Genomic DNA, 22,035 nt, shown 5'->3' on the forward strand with positions numbered 1-22,035 from the left:
AAACAAGCATGGAGACAAGGAACACTAGCTTCAGTCGTGAGTAGTCACTCCAGAAGAGGCCTCATCACTGGGGATGATGGCTTTGATTATTGGAACCATCTGTGGAAGGACTAAGCAGCATGCATCCCGACAGTAGGAATGAGCAGTAGAGACAGGAGGTGACAGGAGACAGGAGACAGCAGTAGAGACAGGAGGGTCCTGCACTTGATTCCGAATGCATGCATTCAACATCTATGTTCCCAACATCCTTCCAGGCCCTGCGGGGCTGAACAAAGATGAGCAAAACATGGTCCCTAAACCAGGAAGGCATACTCTCAAGCTGGGAACTCAGAAACAAAAATGCATAATGACCAGACCATGTGATGGTTCAGAATCAGAAATACTGCAACGTGTATCAGGACCCCAGCAAATGTGCTGACCCAGTAGAATGGAGACAGTCAGAAGTGCTTCCCGGGGGAAAACAGACTTTTAAATTCAAAATGCATTGTAGTTCTCCAGGAACCAAGGAGGGGTAAGGATATTCCAGATGGAAACAAGGCAGGAAGGCAAGGAGTTCTGGGAAAGCCCAGGAGGCGGAGACCCATTCTACGTGGTAAAAATTGGGCAGGCGGCAAACATAGAAATTGGAGTGGAACAGGTAACCCAAGATGGTGCTGACAAGACTCGAGGCAGCAGGAATGCGGATTCCTTGCGCTGTCCTAGTTCAGCTGTCTGTCTTTGTTGTCGAAATCTTAATTCCATCAGAGCAGAGTCTGTAATTAGCATTTGCCAATATATCCCCAGTGACAGGAAAAGGGAGCAAAATAATTGTCCAATAACTGAAAGTCTGAATGAGCTTCGTTTGAAGACACAGGCAGGAGGTATCTCTCTCCCGTGTTTGAAGGAAGAGCACTCACCAGTCCTTGAAGTTTCTGGAGGTCAGCCCTCAATTACCTTGGAAGCTTTCTTGTCCAATATGTCTCGCCCGCCGAAGATGATGGGAAATCCGGGTTTTCTGGTGCTCGTACTGGCTGAAAAAGCACAAGTGTTTCATTTCCATATATTAGAGCAACAATGAGTGAGATGGAATGGGAGCAAATCAGGCACTCAAAGAAATTACTACAGCAAAGAAATCGTATCAGCAGCTTCCTGCACTGCGGGCCCTTGGCAGGGCCTGCTGCTTGGCTCCATTGTAAAGCTGCTTCTGCATATCCGTCAGGAACCGCAGCAAAGTGAGGAGAAACTTAAAAGACGTGAGGTTATGGTTTTTTGGTGTTTTTTTTTTTCTTAAAGGTGAATTTTCACTTCTTTAATCTTACGTTTTAGCTGAATTGATTTGAATGGGTAAATCCCATTCTAATGCACTGGGTATGTTGTTTTCATAGAAAACAGGGGAAAAAAACACCTTTATAGATATCAGTCAGACTAGTGCAAATGGAACTTGGTGGGAGTGAGAAAGGGGTCTCTAATTGTCTCCTAGCAACCGTTACCATGGTTGTGGATATTCCTCATTTCCTTACAAAGTAAAAAAAAAAAATTAATATAAAAGGAAAAGTAAAGAAAGCAAAGGATGTATGTTTTTTGAGGAGGAAGGAAACTGGTTGGCAGAATGCTAGTACTTGTATCTTGGAAGAATTGTGAATTCTAGGCATTGATTGTGTTCAACTAAAATTGTTTTAGTTGCTGCTTCAAGAATACCTCTTAAAATAGTTTCTGTTATTGTTGTTGACACAAACATTCAAAAGCTCAGTTTCTTTTCAAAAAGATAAAAGAAAATCTGATCATTTTAGAGAAATAAGCTAGTGTTTCCAGCCTTGAATAGAAAGCTGCTGCATAGACTTGTCTACTATGATTTAGAGAAAGGCAAGTAATATTCCTCATTAAATGGGAGACAGAGGATAACTATGTAATTTATTCCATCAGAATTCTGCATCCACTCTCCAAATGCTTAAAAGGCAGTGAGATTGACAAAAAGGAAGCAAAGCACCCAATATGACCTTTGAGGACACTTTTCGGAGTCTTGTAAACGTCAGTATAACCACACTGTATAAAACCTCCAGTGTTCCTATCAGACAGTTGAGTAATAGAGTGCACTACCTGCCAGTACGTGAAGTGACGCATCTTTTAATCAGTGATTTCGTTAGAAAGGTAACAGGACAGATTCATGCTTAATCCTCCCCTTACGTTGCACACATCTTCCCTACTGATCACCTAGATTTTCTCTGCCCTTGCGTACAACTGGTGCCAAGTTTAAGATCAGATGATGGGGGCTCCTGGGCAGCTCAGTTGGTTAAGCATCTCTTAATTTTGGCTCAGATCATGATGTCACCGTTCGCGAATTCAAGTCCCACATCGGGATTTTCTCTCTCTCACTCTCTTCTCTGTCCTTCCCCCGCACTGTCTATCTCTCAAAATAAATAAATAAACTTTAAAAAATATATTAAGATCAGATCGTGGAAGGAAGTTAAAATGGTGTCATTGTTACAAAAAAAAAGAAGAAGAAGATGGTCCACATGATCACTGGTAAATGGAAGGAAGATCAAGATTATACACAGGGAATTTTCTTTTCTTTTTTTTTTTTAAGTTCCCCACCCCCAGTGTCACATATACCAAGAGATTTTATGTTCTTCCAAGTCCAGGCCTCAGTTGTCTGAATATTGTCTTATGTCTTTTCCTTTATAACCACAGAATCTATACTGGAAAAAAAAACGTTTTTTAATTTATTTTAATGTTTATTTATTTATGTTTTTTTGAGAGAGAGATAGAGCACCAGCAGGGGAGAGGCAGAGAGAAAGGGAGGCACAGAATCCGAAGCAGGCTCCAGGTTCTGAGCTGTCAACACAGAGCCCAACGCAAGGCTCAAAACCACAGACCATGAGATCAGACCTGAGCCTGTCGGACGCTTAACTGACATAGCCGCCGAGGTGCCCCAGAAAAAAAAATTTTTTTTAGTTCTATTCTTGTAATAATATTATGGTTATTTTTGCTGGTTGTTATCATATGTAAATTTGAAGGTCAAGTATTTTAATCCAGTATAATGACATAACAATATAAGTATCTTGCCCATAACATGAAAGAAACTAATTTTCTGGTCTCTGCCCACTGTACCCTATCATTTTCCTTTCTTAATCATGAACATAACATTCACCCATTCGCTCGGTTATTCAACAAATATTTATTCCATACCTATCCATTTCTAAGCACTGTGTATAAAATTAAATCAGTTGTGGTTCATTCCTTAAAGGAATTTCAAATGTAAAGGAAAACAAGAACACAAGCAAATAATATAGCACAGTGTGGAAAGGTGTAATAAAGACTAAAGCAAATGGCTGAAAGATGAGTCAGAACTCCCCAGGAAGAAGCGGTGGGAAAGGGCCTTGGCAGATGGCAGAGGGAAAGAAGAGCCCTGGGATGGAGCCATTTGGTGGGGGGGGGGGGGTGTGCGGGTGGCTGGAAGTAAGTACGTGTGGTTGGAACATCAGGTGCAGGGGAAATGAGAAGACGCTCATGGCAAATTGAAGACAGGTTCCAAAGGGCTTCACAGTCTCTGTTAAGTAGTCTTCTATTCCGCATAGCCTTTAAATGTCACTGGGTGTTTTTAGATGTGATCTGATCGATCTGTGGTTTAGAATGATAATTCTCATGACAGCATAGAGAATGGACTGAAAGGGGAACAGATTGGTGATCAAGCGAGCAATGGTGCTTCGTCTTTATTTTTTATGTCTCATGTATACCAGTAGTTAGCTTCATTTATTTGGCGTCTATATCACACATATTTATTGAGTGCTTATAAGAGGCCAGACAATGTCCTAGGCGCCCCCGCAAGTCCCTGACTCGTGAGGGAGCCACACAATAAACAAGTAAATATCTAATGCCAAGTAGTGATAATGAGAAATTCTTAAACGTATTAATTAATGTCTACTTTGCCAAGCACCACAATATGCACTTAATTCAGGGATTCATAGTCACCATTACTTTGGTTAAGATTTTGAGAAGCTCAAATGATTAGGGTTTAAAAAAACCATTTAAAAAATGGTTTAAATGTTTTAAATTTAAAAATCATTTAAAAAATGATTAGGGTTTTAAAAGGAAAATTTCCTTTGGAAAATTAAACAGTATTGTTAGTTATGGATAATGGTCTTCATGGGAATAAGATCCCTACACACCTACATGCAAATACAACATACAGACACTGAAATAGAACAATATCATTTATTAGGGAGGGACATATTTTCCCTGCCTTTTTTCTCTTGGTTATGACCTTTCATTTGCTTGGTTTTTTTTAATAATTCCAGAGTTAGTCACTTGAACAAATGTAAAGAGTTTACATAGAAAAGTCTGTATTTGTCTGTGAAGATTGGGTCTCTGTGTACATCTCTGTCTGCACTCTGAATCCACTTCACAGGAACCTGATTCTATGCACCAGCTGCTTTCTGAAGTGCAGCACCAAGCTGTCTGAAGTCCAAAAAACTTAATAAATTCCCCTATAAGGAAAGCATTCTCCTGAAATAAAAGTAAAGAGAGTAACTCTGGGGTCATATGTCTTCTGTATTTAACTAGTCACGGTTTACCATCTGTTGAATAGATTACAAACGTGCAAATTTTAGAACTCGTGACTAAAAAGGTACCAGCTGGCATTATTACATAGTTGAGGCACTAACACAAAAATTATGGACAGAACATATCTTGAATATGCCTCAAATAGTTCCGTTGACTTTTTATTGTGGGTAAAGATGATCAACATAGAAGAGAAATAAGAAAATGCCACTAAAGCAACTCAAATCTGAAATGTATGTGACGGTTAAGGAAAGCGATGAGTAGAGAGTAAAGCTGTAGGAAGGATGTCCTTAAACAACCTTTTAAAAGTGTTCTACAGAGCTGTGTACTCTATCTGGCTCTTGGGATTTTGGTGAACATTAGCATATTAAAGTCTCTAAAAATTCCTACAGCAAGGCAGCCTCAAACCTTATTTAACCTGGTGTTCCCTGCAAGAGTGGCCACAGAATTTCTTGCTCTCTCTTTAGCTCTCTCTCTCTCTCTCCCTCCCTGCAGTCACCTCTCTACATTTTATTTGCCTAGAAAATACAGGAAAATAAAACGTCTCCAGGAAAATAAGGGAAGTTTGAATTAAAAATGAGAGAGGGAAGAATGTTCAGATGATAATATTTCAAATCAAAATGATAAGGAAAAGAAATACGAAATCAAGGGGAGAGTGGTAGGAAGATGGTGTACGAACAGGAGCCCCCAGAACCCGCGGTTCATTGACACTTCCCTACGCTGGAAAGTCACACAGTCAGAGGCTCTCAGGTTGGCTGGATCTTAGAGGCCATCTATCCCACAAACAACACCTTTCCAGGGTGCTTATGCAAGCCATGTGCGAACATAGTTGACGTATAATTCACATATCCCCTCACAATTATCTATCCCTTTGAAACCTATGTGACAATCTGTGACATTTGAAGACATTTTTTTCCCATCACCACCAACCCCACCCGCCCCCTCAAGTTTTCTTTATAACCCATAAATAGATATTTATTCAGTGACGACATGTCACGCAAGCGGGGGGGGGGGGGCAGAGGGAGAGAGAGAGAATCTCAAGCAGGCTCCACAGTCAGTGAAGAACCCAACATGGGGCTCAATCCCACGACCCTGGGATCATGACCTGAGCTGAAATCAAGAGTCAGACACTCAACTGACTGAGCCACCCAGGCACCCCAAGAAACAAAATATTCTGATTTATATACTCTATAAACTACTGTTTATGGGGTTTTCAAAGAGAACAACATAAAATGTATTTAAAACTGCACAGAAAAAAAAAACTATATGGTACATAATTGAACCTTTAATGATCACTTTGAGGTTGTCACATAAATAGAATTATCTACTGGATTGAGTTGCACTTACATTAAAGTTAGACTATATACTTGAACTGTCATCTTAAATGTATACCTGATAGAGTACAAGGTAAACAAAACTGAATGCAAGTTATTGAAGCTTTTTTGCTATTAGCTTTATTATGGATATATGAAGAATTTGCAAACCTAAACTTAGATATGTTAAGTTTTACCTGATAGCATTCCATCTGTGTGGCCCTGTACCAATCTGCCACAAAATGGGACTAGGGAAACCTTGCATATATGATGCGATTCAAATAAGCAGTATGTGCAGATAGGAGATTATTTAAAGAAAAGGAATTGGTTTTTTTGGTTCCTTAAAAGAAAGCTGGTTTTTCTCATCCACAGCCTTGGCGTTTGCCTACTACCTAATGTGATAATGAAGGGCACTGTCATAAATGTCCGTTACTTATTTTCCTCTTAGGAAAGATGTATAATAACTGGCCAAAAAATAAGTCATTTTTCTGACTGCTATGGCCTAAGGAAGGCAACAGGGTATAGTAAAAAAAAAAAAAAAAAAAAAGACGAAATTGTAGTCAAAACATCTGGGCTGGCGTCCCAGCTTCATCACTTAATGACTGTATTTATTTAATGTGTTTGTTTATGAAAGCAAAATATTCCCCCCTCCACCTACAGCTCATTAGAATTGTTCAAAAGAATTATTTTTTTTTTACATTTGTTTATTCTTGAGAAACAGAGACAGAGTACAGGTGGGAGAGGGCCAAAGAAAGAAGGAGACACAGAATCCAAAGCAGACTCCAGGCTCTGAGCTGTCAGCACAGAGCCCAACATGGGGCTCAAACCCACAGACTGTGAGATCATGACCTGAGTCGAAGCCGGATGCTTAACCGACGGAGCCACCCAGGCGCCCCACAGAATTGTTTTTTATATTGCTTCTTAAAAAATAATCTCTGTGGGGCGCCTGGGTGGCGCAGTCGGTTAAGCGTCCGACTTCAGCCAGGTCACGATCTCACGGTCCGTGAGTTCGAGCCCCGCGTCGGGCTCTGGGCTGATGGCTCAGAGCCTGGAGCCTGTTTCTGATTCTGTGTCTCCCTCTCTCTCTGCCCCTCCCCCATTCATGCTGTGTCTCTCTCTGTCCCAAAAATAAATAAACGTTGAAAAAAAAAATAATCTCTGTAATTAAAAAAGAGCTTTGTGCTCACTGGCTCTTTCAGGCCGCTATGTGTGTTTCACATTCGAAATCACAAATTCCATAGAACCTTCTGTGCCTCTCTACAAATATTTTCAATCACTAAATTAAAACACTGTTAAACAGAATGGATCTCTGCTAAGAGATGGCCATTGTTAACATGATGAGAATCCTAATATTATTCAAGCTCTGTGGGTGTAGAATTTTGGAGCCACCATAGCAGTCAGAGAGAAGGATATATTCTACGGTGTGCTTTTCTGTAGCTGTTGGCAGTTACCATGCTGAGGTGAGGTGTGGAGACAGAACTAAACACCTGCGTTTTAGCACTTGGTTTTCGCTCCTAGTTCTACGACTCCATTCAGTTCCTACCCCCAGAGGGCCCTCGGTGGGGAGAAGTGATCTACAATCTTTGTTCTGGAAGGATGACACTGAAGGGGTTTTTTTAACATCTGGAATACATTCAAAGAAAAAACCAATAGCCAACCAGTACGAAGTATGGATGTCCTTAAAGTATATAAGATAGGACAAAGGGAAAAATCATGTATCAGGAATGAAAAGAATTTATTAAAGATACTGATTCATCCCTATTTCTCTATATCAAAATAAACCTTTTTTTTCTTGTTTTTTTTTTAGATATCCAAATTTAGATATCCAAATAAAATCATGGTATTTCATGCAACTTGAGTCCTTGACTATACTCAGAGATTAGGAACTCAGAATATAACGTACATGTGTTATGCTACAGAGATGAAAGCTTGGGACAGTTACCCAACAAAAGTATCTTTTTACCCTTAACAATGTCACTGTCACATTGGTAATTTTTTTTTAATTTGGAGACTTAGTTTGGTTTCCCCTGAAGCAGATCTTAAGACAGGATTTGTGTGTAATCAGTAGGTTTGGGAGTTGAAGAACACACTGCAAGTGCAGTGGAGAAATGCAATCAATAAAGGCGCGTTTATCTAGAAAATTACCATGTGGGTGACCAAGGCTTAATCTCATTTGATATTAATGTAAATTACTAGAGGATTATTGTAAATGTCATTTGAAATTAGTGTAAATAGAACACACATGTCAGACTCCTCTCTCTGGCATGGGTGTTGGAATACTTCTGCACCAGCTCCCGTCCGTCTCTGTATGGGGGCTGCTGGGGAGGAGGGCATTAATTCCCTGGCACCTCTTGCCTGGCCTGCTAGCCCGCCCCACCATGAGCAAAGTGGGCTCCAGGGATCAGAGAAGATCCCAACGTCCAGGAAATTCAGGTGCTGGCAGTTATAGCAGTATGCACTGAAGTGCTAAGAGGAAAAGCATTAGTGGGCCATCAGTAGTGTCTGTGACCCTCACTGGCCATGCAAACACATGACTTTAAGCCTGAGAAAGACTCTCCCCTGACATCTTTTACTGGAAGGCAGTCAGCCACTGTTCGGAGCTTCCGAAAAATGAGTGCGTCCTAATTAGAAACTTCTGTAATTTCTAACATCTTCAAGTGTGGAAGGAAAAAATACAGTTGTGTGTGTGTGTGTGTGTGTGTGTGTGTGTGTGCATGTACTGATGAGAGCTCTCATTCTCTGTCCTCTCCCTAAATCTCTTCTCACACAAATAGCCTTAGTTCCTTTTGTTCTGGGGTTCTTCATGTTCCCCTCACTGACTGTGAATCTCATCCCCAGAAGTAAAGGTCCTGTTGTTCTCTTACATGGTTGTAATTGAACTCTGCAGTGTGTTTGCAGAAATCCTTTGCCTTACGTTTTTCCTTTGGTGAAACTGAGGTAAACTAGCTAATCAGACAAAACAAGGGAAAGCTTTTGTTTCTCTCTATAATAAGGTATTTTGAAGCACCCTGAAAGTCGACATTCAGGAGGCATCTGGGGGGTTGGGCTTTCTACAGAGACAAAGGACTAGTGAGTGACTGCCCTCGTTATAGTAAGTCTCCACCATTGACGAGGCATCGTGTCCCCCACACCACCAGCTAGGCTGTACTGGTTGGCCACTGTCATGGAATTTTCTGGAACGTGATAACGGCTGGGAGAGGAATTTCTAGCTGCCTATTAAATCGGAGTAAAAGGAGAAATCGGGTGTGCCATTGCCGGGCTCTAGCTTGAAGATAGTGTTCACTACAGTGATCGTGGCTTCGTAATAACAGTGGGAGGTAATACACAGCACCTCGTATCTAGAGAGACCCCTGAATGCTTTATAAACCATTGACACAGAAAGGATTCACGTAAAATTGTATGGTGGGTTAAAGGCCAAACTCCCACCATTTACAAGTTTCAAATTGATCTTCATATACTAGTGTTTGTGGCATTTATACGCTAACTTCTTTATTCATCCACTCAATCAGTATTTATTTAACATCTATTCTGTCTTTAAAATTACCTTGTTCTCCCTACAAAATGATCCCGCTTCTCCTTCAAATCCATGGCACACCCTTTACTCGGTATTTCAGTCATTTCTGTTTGAGGCTTATCATCTTAGGAGAGAAATTAAACACTCTTATAACTGCAGCACCGACTTATCTTTTTAAGCCTTGAATCTCCTTACCCTAAACTTATACATAGGACACATTTATTGAACTAAATTTATTTAAAGGTGGGGTCAGGGCTCCTGGGTGGCTCAGTCGGTTAAGCGTCCGACTGCAGCTCAGGTCACAATCTCATGATTCATGAGTTCGAGCCTGACGTTGGGCTCAGTGCTGACAGCTCAGAGCCTGGAGCTTTCTTTGGATTCTGTGTCTCCCTCTCTCTCTGCCCCTCCCCAGCTCTCTCTCTCTCTCAAAAAAAAAAAAAAAAAAAATCAGTCAATCAACATTTTAAAAATTAGAAAAAAATAAAGGTGGGATTGAGGTGAAAAGTATCCTGGGTTCATCCTTCCCTAATTTTAATAAATGAATAAAGACTTAGAAGTTACAGTCATAAAGATTATGCCATAATTTGTTAATAGAACAGTTTGGTGAGTGCATCTGGCATTTACCTTATTAAATATGCATAGGCCTGACTTTAGAACTGAATCTTTTGACCAGCAACATAGATATTTCTCAGCAACTGTTTCCTAAAAAACAACCAAGAGAAAGTAATCAAAGAAAGCATTTAGTGCCTTTTCTGAAGCATTTTATTCTTGTAAAGATGGGTTCTTCTGAAAGTGTACAATCAGTGTAACTTGTACATTCTCCCTAACTCACTCTTTAGAACTCTGAACAGACACTTGATCATTATTCTTTGTCCATTTATCATCCTCTGTGTCTTTTAAGAAGATAACAGAGATGGAGTCTCTACTCCTACACCTTTCTGTCTTTATGAAAGGCCATAATTAATTGCTGCAGCGAAGTCTTTGTTGTAGACATGGCTTTCCCATAACAAGTGGGCCAAACACACTGTGTGTTGTGCTGTTAGATATTAATATCTTTCACCTCCCACTGTTTATTTTCCTTCTTTATAAAGAATAATGTCAGAAATAGCAAGACACAGGTGTGGTCTGCATCCAGAGTCCAGCCACTCAGATTTTTTATTTTGTTTTGTTTTTATACAACACTTTGGTTGAGATGACGACAGCCGTGGAGAACCATATCCGTGAGACTGTTGGTTTTACACAACCATAAAAACAATGGAAAAACCTAAGCAAATGACACCCTAGGTGCAGGGCCCTTGACTACGGAGTAATGGAGTATAAATTGGATTTGTTTTCACAAAGAAACTTCCATCTAGTGTTGGATGCTTGGCAGAGGGACCGAGATCTGGCCGTTATTAACCCCTGGCCACCCCCAGTCAGGGTGGTGAGTGTTCAAAGGCAGTGAGGCTCTCACATTCGTTTTACCCCAGCCAGGATCTGGCTCAGCAAAAATGGCATTCTCTGTAGCGTCCCCAGCCAGGGAAATAAATCCTCAGATCACTGCTCCCTGAGGCCCCTGGTTCCCAGAACGTTGAGGCGTATCACGCCCTGCAAGGCCTCTTCTGCCGGGATTTTTGTCACTTTCAATTGTTTGTGGTTTCTAAAAGTCCTCATCCCTCGAAAACGCATTACATAAGCTTTAATTTATGACAGCTCTTTGCTAGGCAGTCTAGAACTGACAGTAATTTCCTCGCAGAGACACCTAGTGCAGAATTTCCACAGCTTTTTCACATGTGCAAGTGTTAACTCTTGAAAATGATTCTAGGGGAAACCACAGGTTACTGACTGCAGCCACAGAGAAACCCCAAGCCGAGAGCACTGAGAGAGAGGAGGCAGCATGAGCAGGGGGGCTTAAAGAGAGTGCAAAACGGCTTACCCAGTCAAGCCAGAGAAAGTTCCAGTGAGTCAGCAAGAGATTAATAATGAATTGTTTTGTGGCAGCAATCCCTGCTGAGGTCACATAGCAGGAAGTGCTGGCCGACTGGATCATCGACTCTGCAGTTTCCTGCCAGTACCAGCTGTCAAGTGTCCCTAGATCATTGTCTTTTGTACAAGTTGTACCTGAGATTCCGGAGAAAAAGAGGGCTCCTGCCTGCCCAGCCCCCCCCCCCCAAATCACTCGGGTTTGGGTTACCCAATATGGTGACTAATTAAGCGGTTTCTTTACTGAACTTTCCTTATCATCCCGTCTCTGTATTGCTTGTTCTCATTTCTGTGGTGAGACTGTCAAGGGGTGTTCAGTTTTAGATAAACTGGGGACCGGATAAATGGGGCAGTATAAAAACTACTTGTAAAACATTCAAATGTGTAGTTGAGCTTCCTGGAGAGTGAAGTCTCCAGGAGCCAAGAGTGAAAGAAACTTGCACCCAGGGAAGTTGGGCAGCACCCAGATTGGGCAGCCTGACTGACTGCGGGTTTCATGCTCACCCGAGAACAGGGACTTTGGGCTCAGCCAAGGCAGTAAGTTAGACCTCAGATCCCATTTAAAGCCACGTTCTAGAAGAGTGACAACCCAGTCAAAGAGAGGAGCAGAAAAAAATCTGCTTCCTGTACAAGGAGTCAGCTGAGTGTTTTCTGCCTTGGCCTGGGCTCAGCGCGGTGAGGGAGACACCTTCTGTGAGAATTGGTCATCGCAACCTTCTTGAGGTAGATTGTCGTTTAAGTTTGAATTTATTCCACCTTCTGAGATCTGGGAATCAGTGACATCAACACTGCAGTATTTGTCAGAACACACAGATGTGTGAAGGGTTATTGGTAGAGAATCTCCCAGAATTCTTGAAGGGAAATCCTTGTACTTAGAATGCACGACATATCCTGAACAATATGAACAAATATTTCAAAGTAAAATTTCCAAACTGCCTTGTAGTGAAACTGCAGAACCATAAAAACAAAGAGGAGGTCTTGGCTGTAACCAAAAAGGAAAGATTGCATGAGCAGAGACACCATTTCACCAATAGCTGTGTGTGCAAAACTCTGTTTTCTGTTTCAAAAGGGTTTTCCTTTATTTTATACACAAGTCACCAATTTACAAAGAACTACTGTTAGAGGATGTTAAAATGCTAAAAGCAACTTAATTTTTCCTTTCATGATGAAAGTACATGAAAATCATGTGTTGTGTTATCACCTTCGGGGAGCCAGTGAGATTCCAAAGCTGCCCATCAGTAATTGTCATTAGATTTTCTCTCATTGAAGGAATTTTCAGTTTTATAGAAAATAAGAGTTGTAATTTCTTTTTTTTATTATTTTTTTTTAACATTTATTTATTTTTGAGACACAGAGAGAGGCAGAGCATGAGTAGGGAAGGGGGAGAGAGAGAGGGAGACGCGGAATCTGAAGCAGGTTCCAGGCTCTGAGCTGTTTGTTAGCACAGAGCCCAGCGCGGGGCTGGAACTCATGAACCGGGAGACCATGACCTGAGCTGAAGTCAGACGCTCAACCGACTGAGCCACCCAGGCGCCCCTAAGAGTTGTAATTTCTAATGCAACTTTATTCCTGCATTAGAAATTTCTGAGTTTCTAATTTTCAAAACATTTCTGAAAACATTCTTAGGGGGAAAAAATGAATCTAGCAGAGAGAAAAAGTCTCTTGATGTTTTGTCTTTAGTCTTTTTATTATAATAAAATAATAGTCTATCCATATGCAGGGGGGAATTAACTAAGTATTCTATAGTATCAGAGGTGTCTACACACAGAGATTGTGCCTTAGAAAAACCTTGCTTCCTGCTCAGGACAAGAATCCAGTCTACTCATAGAAAATCATTCTTAACAATTGAAGACACCAGCAGCCTATCATACATTTTCATACATATAGAATGAATATGTATCATACATATAGAAATACATGTATTTCTATACATTTATAGAAATAAATTATCAACAAATTAAGGATGACTATAGTCTTTGGACCAGAATAATTTTAAGTTTCTTATGTTAGTGCATATTCCATTATAGAAATATTCATATAAACTATCAGTTTGTTTTATCACCTTGTCATTCTCTTTGAGGGGATCATAGCATAGTTTTCTGAACAAGAACAAGGTATAGTGAATGAAGAGTCATTTATACAGCACGATTGATATTAGAGGGTTTTCTTTTTTACTTTAATCACTTAATTTTTAAGGTGGCTTGTGCATTTCTTCTATTATAACGAAAACTGTAACATTTTTTCTTCATGTTTCCACATGGAATTATGCTACAATAGTTAAAATTCTGTTTTTAAAAATATCATTCAGTGAAGTTAAACAGGTTTTCTCTTATTTCCTTCTATCTTTGCAGATTGTGAGTGTTGGGAAGCATGTTAAGGGTTACCACTACATCATTGCAAACTTGGTAAGAACTGTTTATTTTCTGTTTTTCATAAGAATTGCTCAAGCATTACAGATTATTTTAACTGTGCTTTACAATAACACTTCAGTAAATGAATAAACTACTTTACTTACTAATCTGTTGGTAACACTTAGGATAATATTTTTATTGCAGTGGTCATTGTATTCATAATGTGCAATTCAATATATTTTGGTACAGACTAGCTTGACATCTGCCAAAGCAACCTTAAAAGTAATGATAATGTTTGCTTTACTGTGATATCACTTGGCAAATCAAATAATGGTCTTTCCTCTGTATAAATGGTAAATGTACCTATGGATCCAGATTTCCATTACTTGGCCTATCACAAGGATCATCAAACTGATGACCCCTGTCCTCTGATTTTAAGAAAAAGCAAGATTGAAATGACTATTATATAAGGAAGTCTTTTGATTGGGAGTGATCCATATTTTTTTTAATTATGTCAGTTTTTCATATATGTAGAAGGTTATCGAACAAGATACATACATTAGTATAAAATCCTAAAAGGCCTAAGGCAAGTCCTTTTAGATTTCTTGGCAAGGCTTACCAAGTATTTCTTGTTAACTGCGGTGAAGAAGGAAAGCGAACTATGTGGAGGGCCATTCTCCTTGCTTTATTAGAGTGCCATCTGCCCCAAGGGCTTGCTCTCAAAAGTGGTTTATTTTAGAAAAGTTAAGAATTTTTTCTCCTTTTTCTCTTTTCCACCATATATTTCTTTGGTGAAGATATTTTGCTTACAACAGAAGAGCCAAAGGCTACAATAGAGATTTCAGATTTATCCATTCTTGTCATGTAGTGAGTGGACCATCACACTTTGAGACAGGAATTTTCAGTCTTTAGTGAACTGGATTTCACTATGGAATAGATATAGTAAAATACAACAATAGACTGTAAACTCCTATTTCCTTGTTTTTATTAATAAAGTATAATTTTGTTACTTCATGGATTATCATGAAAACACTGAGAAATTTTGACTTGTCTTTTCCATTGCTTTTAGTAGGTCCATAGTCTGGATGTTTTAATATATTTTATAATAGTATAATTCTTAAAGCTAATATATTCTCATATTAGTCACTATAAGAGAAAAAACTCTTATGTTTATGGAATGTGTACACTCACAGTGACATTGTACAAGGTGATTCTAGCAAGTGGAGCGTTTTGACATCTCTTCTTTCCAAACAGTGGAATTAAAGAAGAAAAAAAAAGTCAATGTATTATAGACTGTCATACCAGAAATGAATTGCTGACATTGACAAACAAACCAGTACAAAATGGAAAGAATGGTTATAACATCCTAATGGCTATCACAGCCTTTCTTAAACAGCCCTAGGAGATGACAGCATATTTAAGTTATGTGTGTCATTACAGCATATGAAGTAGGAAAAAATATTTGCCTGAATTAGGGCATAGATCATCACTCTCACTAAAAATAACAAAGCCCTTACCATATGTATTTGATATCATTGTAATACATGATTATTCAGTAACTTGTGCAGATCTAAATTACAATATATTTATTAATTATGGTTTCTATTGACTTAATTCATTTATCTCTAAATAGCTGTGACTTCCAAAACCAGAATGTTTTTTGTTTCATTGGGCCAGTCACGGGCTGTTTCCTGAAAACTACTGCATAGGATTCCCAAATGTGAAGTAAATCCATTATCAAAAGAAAGATTATATTAATATACTTAATGTTGAAAGACTGAATGATTTCCCCCTAAAATCAGGAGCAGACAAGAATGGTCCCTCATCATTTCTGTTGAACATGGTCCTCAAGCTTCTAGCAAGGGATACTAGGCAAGAAGAAGAAATAAATGGCATTCAGATTAAGAAGAAAAGGAGATTTTGTGAATGTAAAATCCTAAGGAATCTAACTAAAAAACTGAAAACTGATAAAGAGTTTCAGCAGGGTTTCCGGATAGAAGGTCAGTATTAAAAAAAATATATATGTGTGTATTTCTGTACACTAGCAACACACATTCTGAGAGTAAAGTTAAGAGAATAATTCCATTTATAACTTCCACTTACAATTTGCAACTAATCAGGGACTGGTATTTAACCAATTCATCGGGACTATTTAGTTGGAGGGACCTCGATGGTGGGGTAGGAAGCTCCTGAACTTCCCTCCACCCCCAGACACACACAGAGTCATCGCCCTGAGAGAAATCCAAGCATCTAAGAAACTACACACACTGAAATGGATAGGAAAGGCTGAGACCACTCTTTCCGTAAAAACTACCCCAGCACAGTGCCATACAATCAGGAGGGAATCCCCGACTCCCAGCTTCTCCGTGAGCAGTGAGGATTTGGACCATACATTTAGCACCCCAGCTTTTAAGGCTGTCAAGAGACAGGCCCCAAAACACCTAGTTCTGAAAGCCAATGGTTATATGTCCATGAGACCCACAGGACTATAGAAAACAAAGAAGCCATATTCTTAATGGGCTCGTGAGCATTCAATGTAACTATCCCCACAGACCCTATTAGCACAGAGGGAGCAAGCAAAAATGCTCATCTCCACTCTTTCCCTGAAAGGCAGTTGACTATCTACTTCACAGTCTGCTGCCTCAGTGTCCATATGTAAGGGTCCAGCTGCGTGCATCAAAGAACTGGCTATGATTCTTCATGGAGCCCAGGGGAGCTGGTGGACATTTCTGTCACCTTCTCCTTCTGGCTCACTCCTCCTATAAAACCAGGACATCAACCTGTCTCTAGAATATTGTACACGTGCCTGGTGACCTACCCAAGGGATGACTGGACCTGATAGGCAACAGAGCTTATATTCACAAATCCCACAGTACTGTAGCAAGCAATGAGGCATTTCTTAACAGGTATGTGTAAAAGTACTAACCCACGCCATCCCCCCAGGGCTCAATGTAGAGGCAGCTGGCAAGGTGCACGTTTCCTAGTTTTTCCCTAAAAGTGGGTTTGACTGTATATTTCACAGGCTGCTACCTGAGAGTCAAACTTCCATTCAGCCTGCATCTAGGTGCTGACTGTGATTCCTTCCTTTGGAACATTGGCAGGCCTGTCAACTACTAAGATCCACTTAAAAAAAAAAAAAAAAGAAGAAGCTGTTTAAGCAATCACATAGGTTTAAGAGACAACCAACAATTTAGTCCAGGCCCATTTGATGAGGCTCATCTCCTATATGTGACCAGTGTGCCAAGACTGGAAGATGTGTCTGTCTTATTTAATGTGCAGAAACCAACCAGCACAGGGAATCAGTAAAAATGAGGAAATGAGGAAATATGTTCCAAACAAAAGAACAAAATAAATCTCCAGAAATAAATCTTAATGAAATGGAAATAAATGATTTACACAACAGGGTTCAAAATAGCAGTCATAAAGATGCTTATCAAGGCCAGAAGAGCAAAGTATTAACAAAAATAAGAATTTTGACAGAGTTAGAAAATATTTTAAAATGCCAGACATAAATCACAGAGCTGAAGAATACAATAACTGAACTATAAAATTCAATAGAGGTGTTCAATAGGAGACTAGAATAGGTAGTAAGAAAGCTCAGCTAACTTGAAGACAAGGCAGTGGAATCCATCCATTCAGAGAAGTAAAAAGAAGAAGAAAACGAAAGAAGTAAAGATAGCTTAAGGGACTTCTGTTACACCATCATAGATCAGTGTACATATTATAGGGCTCCCAGAAGAAGAAGAGGAGAGAAAGGAACAGAAAGCTTGTTCACATAAATAATGGCTGGAAACTTCCCTAACCTGAGGAAAGAAGTAGAAATCAAGATCTAGGGCAGCACGTGGGTGGCTCAGTTGGTTAAGCATCCGACTCTAGACTTCAGGTCAGGTCATGATCTCGCAGTTCACAGGATCAGGATCGAGCCCCACATTGGGCTGTGTGCTGACAGTGCCAAGCCTGCTTGGGTTCTCTCTCTCTCTCTCTCCCTCTTTCTGTACCTCCCCTGCTCATTCACTCTCCCTCTCAAAAGAAATAAACATTAAAAAAAGAGACATACAGTAAGATACATTATAGTTAAGTTGTCATAAGTTAAAGACAAAGAGAGCATCTTAAAGGCAGCAAGAGGAAAACAACTTGTTATGTACAAGGAAACCACCACAAGACCGTCAGCAGAAGGTTTATAAGCCAGAAGAGAATAGGATGATATATTGAAAGTGCTGAGGGGCACCTGGGTGGCTCAGTCAGTTAAGGGTCCAACTTCAGCTCAGGTAATGATCTCAGGATTCATGAGTTTGAGCCCGTGTTGGGCTCTATACTATGAGCTCATAGACTGGATCCTGCTTTAGATTCTGTGTCTCCCTCTCTCTCTTTCCCTCCCCTGCTCAAACACTCTCTCTCCCTCTCCCTCTCTCTCTCTCTCTCTCTCTCTCTCTCTCAAAAATAAATAAATATTTAATAAAAAAAAAGTGCTGATAGGAAAAAACTGGCAACCAAGAATACTCTACCTGGCAAGGTTGTCCCTGAGAACTGAAAGAAAGATAAAGAACTTTCCAGACAAGCAAAGGCTGAAAGAATTGATCATGAGTGTTTCTATAAGAAATGTTAATATTTAGGGGCGCCTAGGTGGCTTAGTTGGTTAAGCATCCAACTTTGGCTCAGGTCATAATCTTGCAGTCCGTGGGTTTGAGCCCCATGTCGGGCTCTGTGCTGACAGCTCAGAGCCTGGAGCCTGCTTTGGATTCTGTGTCTTCCTCTCTCTCTGCCCCTCCCATGCTCATGCTCTGTCTCTCAAAAATAAATAAACATTAAAAAAAAGAAATGTTGGGGCGCCTGGGTGGCACAGTTGGTTAAGCGTCCGACTCAGCCAGGTCACGATCTCACGGTCCGTGAGTTTGAGCCCCGCGTCGGGCCCTGGGCTGATGGCTCAGAGCCTGGAGCCTGTTTCCGATTCTGTGTCTCCCTCTCTCTCTCTGCCCCTCCCCCGTTCATGCTCTGTCTCTCTCTGTCCCAAAAATAAATAAACGTTGAAAAAAAAATTAAAAAAAAAAAGAAATGTTAATGTTTAAAGCTGAAATAAAAAGATACAAATTAGTAACATGAAAACACATGAAAGTATAAAACCCAGCGGTAAAGGTAAATATATAGAAAAATTTACAATACACCAATATTGTCATAGTGGTGGGTAAATCACTTTAACTCTACTATAAAGGTTAAAAAAAACTAAAATATTAATAATTATAACTACAATAATTTCTTAATATATACACAATATAAAAAGACGTAAATTGTGACATCAAAAACATAAAATGTGGGATGAAATATGTAGAATTGTAGAGTTTTTGTATCCATTCAAAGTTTAGTTGTTACCAGCTTACAGTACATTGTTAGAGCTATAAGATGTTTTATCTAAGCCTTATGGTAACCACAAAGCAAAAACTTCTCATAGAAACACAAAACATGAAGAGAAAGGAGTCAAAACATACCACTACAGAAAATCCTCAAATCACAAAAGAAGAGAGGGAGGAAGGAACTATAAATCAGTTAGAAAACAATAAAATGTTGGTAGTAAGTCTATTCCTAGCAACATTTATTTAAATGTAAATGGGCTAAATTCTCCAATCCAAAGAGGTAGAGTGGCTGAATGAAAATAGGTTCCTAAAAAAAGAAGGAAAGAAAGAAAAGACCCAACTCTATAGACACTCATTTCAGCTTGAAGCATACACACAGATCAGAGGTGAAAGAATAGAAAAAAGAGATCATGCAAATGGAAACCGAGGAAAGAAGAAGTAGCTATAGTTATATCAAACAAAATTGGCTGTAATCCAGAAAGTATAACAAGAGACAAAGAATGTCATTTATAATGATAAAGAAGTCAATTCATCAATAAAATATAACATTTGTAAATATTTGTGTACCCAACGTCAGAGCACCTACATATATAAAGCAAATATTAACAGATCTGAAAAGAGAAATAGACAGCAACACAAAAACAGTAGGGAACTTTAATACCCCATATTCAGTCATCGCTAGATCCTTGAGGCAGAATATCAGTAAGGAGGGTTTGGACTTAAACTACCTGTTGGACTACGTGGAACTGACAGAAGTTTTGACTTAACAGTAGCAGAATATACATTTTCAAGCACATATGGAACCTTCTAGAATAGATCTTATGTTATGCCACAAAGCAAATCTTCATCAACTTAAAAACACTGAAATATCAGGCATCCTTTCTGACCACATAGATATGAAACTAGAAATCAATTCCCAGAAGAAAATTCAAAAATCTACAAAAATGTGGAAATTAACCATATGCTCCTGAATACCCAGTGGCTTAAATAAAAAACTTAAAAAAAAAACAAAAAATATCTTGAGACAAGTGAAAACGGAAACATAACTTACTAGGACATGTGGGATGCACCGAAAGCAGTTCTGAGAAGGAAGGTTGTAGTGAACAATGCCTACATGAAGACAAAAAGATACCACATAAGCAGTCTCACTCTATACCTCAAGGAACTAGAAAAAGAACAAACTAAGGGCAAAGTTAGTAGAAGAATGGAAATAGCAGAGGTCAGAGTGAAAATAAATGAACTAGAAACAAAAAAGACAATAGATCAATGAAACTAAGAGCTGGTTTTATGAAAAGGTAAACAAAATTGAGAAATCTTTAGCTAGACTAAGAAGAAAGAAAGAAGACTTGAAGAAAATAACAAATGTTAAGAAGATGCAATACAATTCATGACACAGATACTAAGGATCGTTAACACAGTGCTATACACAATTATACACCAGCATTAAAGGAACACTAGGAGAACCAGATAAATTCCCAGAAGCATACAACCTACCATGTAATATGATGAAAAAGAAAATCTAAACAGTCCAATAATGAGTGAAGAGTTGGAATTGATAATCAAAATGCCCCCACCAAAAAAAAGTTCAGGACCAGATGACTTCATGGCTAAATTCTACCAACATTTAAGGAAGAGTTAATACCAATCCTTTTGGAATTATCCCAATAAATAGAAGAGGAAAGACCGCTTCCACACTCATTTTAAAAAGCCACTGTTACCCTGATACGAAAGTCAGACAATGACACTACAATAAAAAGGTAAATTAAAGCCTTATATTCCTGATGAACATAAATGCAGAAATCTTCAACAAAATATTAGTAAGTCAAATTCAGCAGGTATATTAAAAGGATCATACCAAGGCCATACCAATATCAAGCATGATTTACCCAGAGAGGCCAAGATGGCTCACCATCCACAACTCAGTCACCACATTAACAAAAGGATTAAAAACACATGATCGTCTCATTACATGCAGAAAAAGCATGTGACAACATTCAACATCATCTCATGATAAAAACTGGGTATAGAAGGAATATACCTCAACATAACAGAAGCCATGTATGACAAGCCCACCACCACTACCTTCATACCCAACTAATGTTGACAAGCTTTGAAAGCTTTTCTTCTATGGTAAGGAATAAGACAAGGATATCCACTCTCACCACTGTTTTTCAATATAGTGCTAGAAGTCCCAGCTAGAGCAATTAGGCAAGAAAATAAATAAAAGACATCCACACCAGAAAGGAAGACATAAAATTGCCTCTGCTTGTAGATCTTACAATATTATATATAGAAAACATTGATGGGGCACCTGGGTGACTCAGTTGGTTAAGCATCCGACTTCAGCTCAGGTCAAAATCTCAGGTTAGTTAGTTCAATCCCTGCTTGAATCGGGTTCTGTGCTGACAACTTAGAGCCTGGAGCCTATTTCTGATTCTGTGTGTGTGTGTGTGTGTGTCTCTCTCTGCCCCTCCCCAACTCACACACGCACACACTCTCCCTCTCTTTCTCAAAAATAAACATTAAAAAAAAAGAAAACTTTAATGATTCCACTAAAACTATTAGAATAAATGATTTCATTAAAGTTGCAGAATAGAAACCCAGTATACAAAAATCATCTGTGTTTCTATACAGTAACAACAAAACCATCAGAAAGAGAAAATAAGAAAACAGTCTTATTAATAAGAGCATCAAAAGTGATAGAAATATTTAGGAATAAATATAACCAAGGAAGTGGATGATCTGTACACCAGAAACCCAAAGACATGGATGAAAGAAGACACGGGTAAATGGAAAAATATTGTGTGTTCATAGAATGGAAGTATTAAATTAAAAGTATGTGTAGATTTCCATACTATCCAAAGCACTGTCGAGATTGAATGCAACCCCTATCAGTATTAAAATACCATACTTTGCAGAAATAGAAAAAAACAATCCTACAATTTGTTTGGAGCCCCTAAAGACCCCAAATGGCTAAAGCAATCTTAAGGAAGAAGAATAGAGCTGGAGGC

At 39.2% G+C, this 22,035-nt stretch overlaps 1 protein-coding gene across 4 annotated transcripts in view; it reads left to right on the forward strand.

Moving 5' to 3' along the window:
- GRIA4 (glutamate ionotropic receptor AMPA type subunit 4) overlaps positions 1-22,035 on the forward strand; it is a 396,844-nt gene that overhangs the window by 290,998 nt on the left and 83,811 nt on the right. For all 4 annotated transcript variants that reach the window (XM_047879444.1, XM_047879447.1, XM_047879445.1 and 1 more), the window contains one exon: positions 13,677-13,730. In XM_047879444.1, the coding sequence (XP_047735400.1) occupies positions 13,677-13,730 (54 nt within the window). The remainder of the gene's footprint in view (positions 1-13,676; positions 13,731-22,035) is intronic.

The sequence above is a fragment of the Prionailurus viverrinus genome, chromosome D1, assembly GCF_022837055.1.
Source record: "Prionailurus viverrinus isolate Anna chromosome D1, UM_Priviv_1.0, whole genome shotgun sequence".
Lineage (NCBI taxonomy): Eukaryota > Metazoa > Chordata > Mammalia > Carnivora > Felidae > Prionailurus > Prionailurus viverrinus.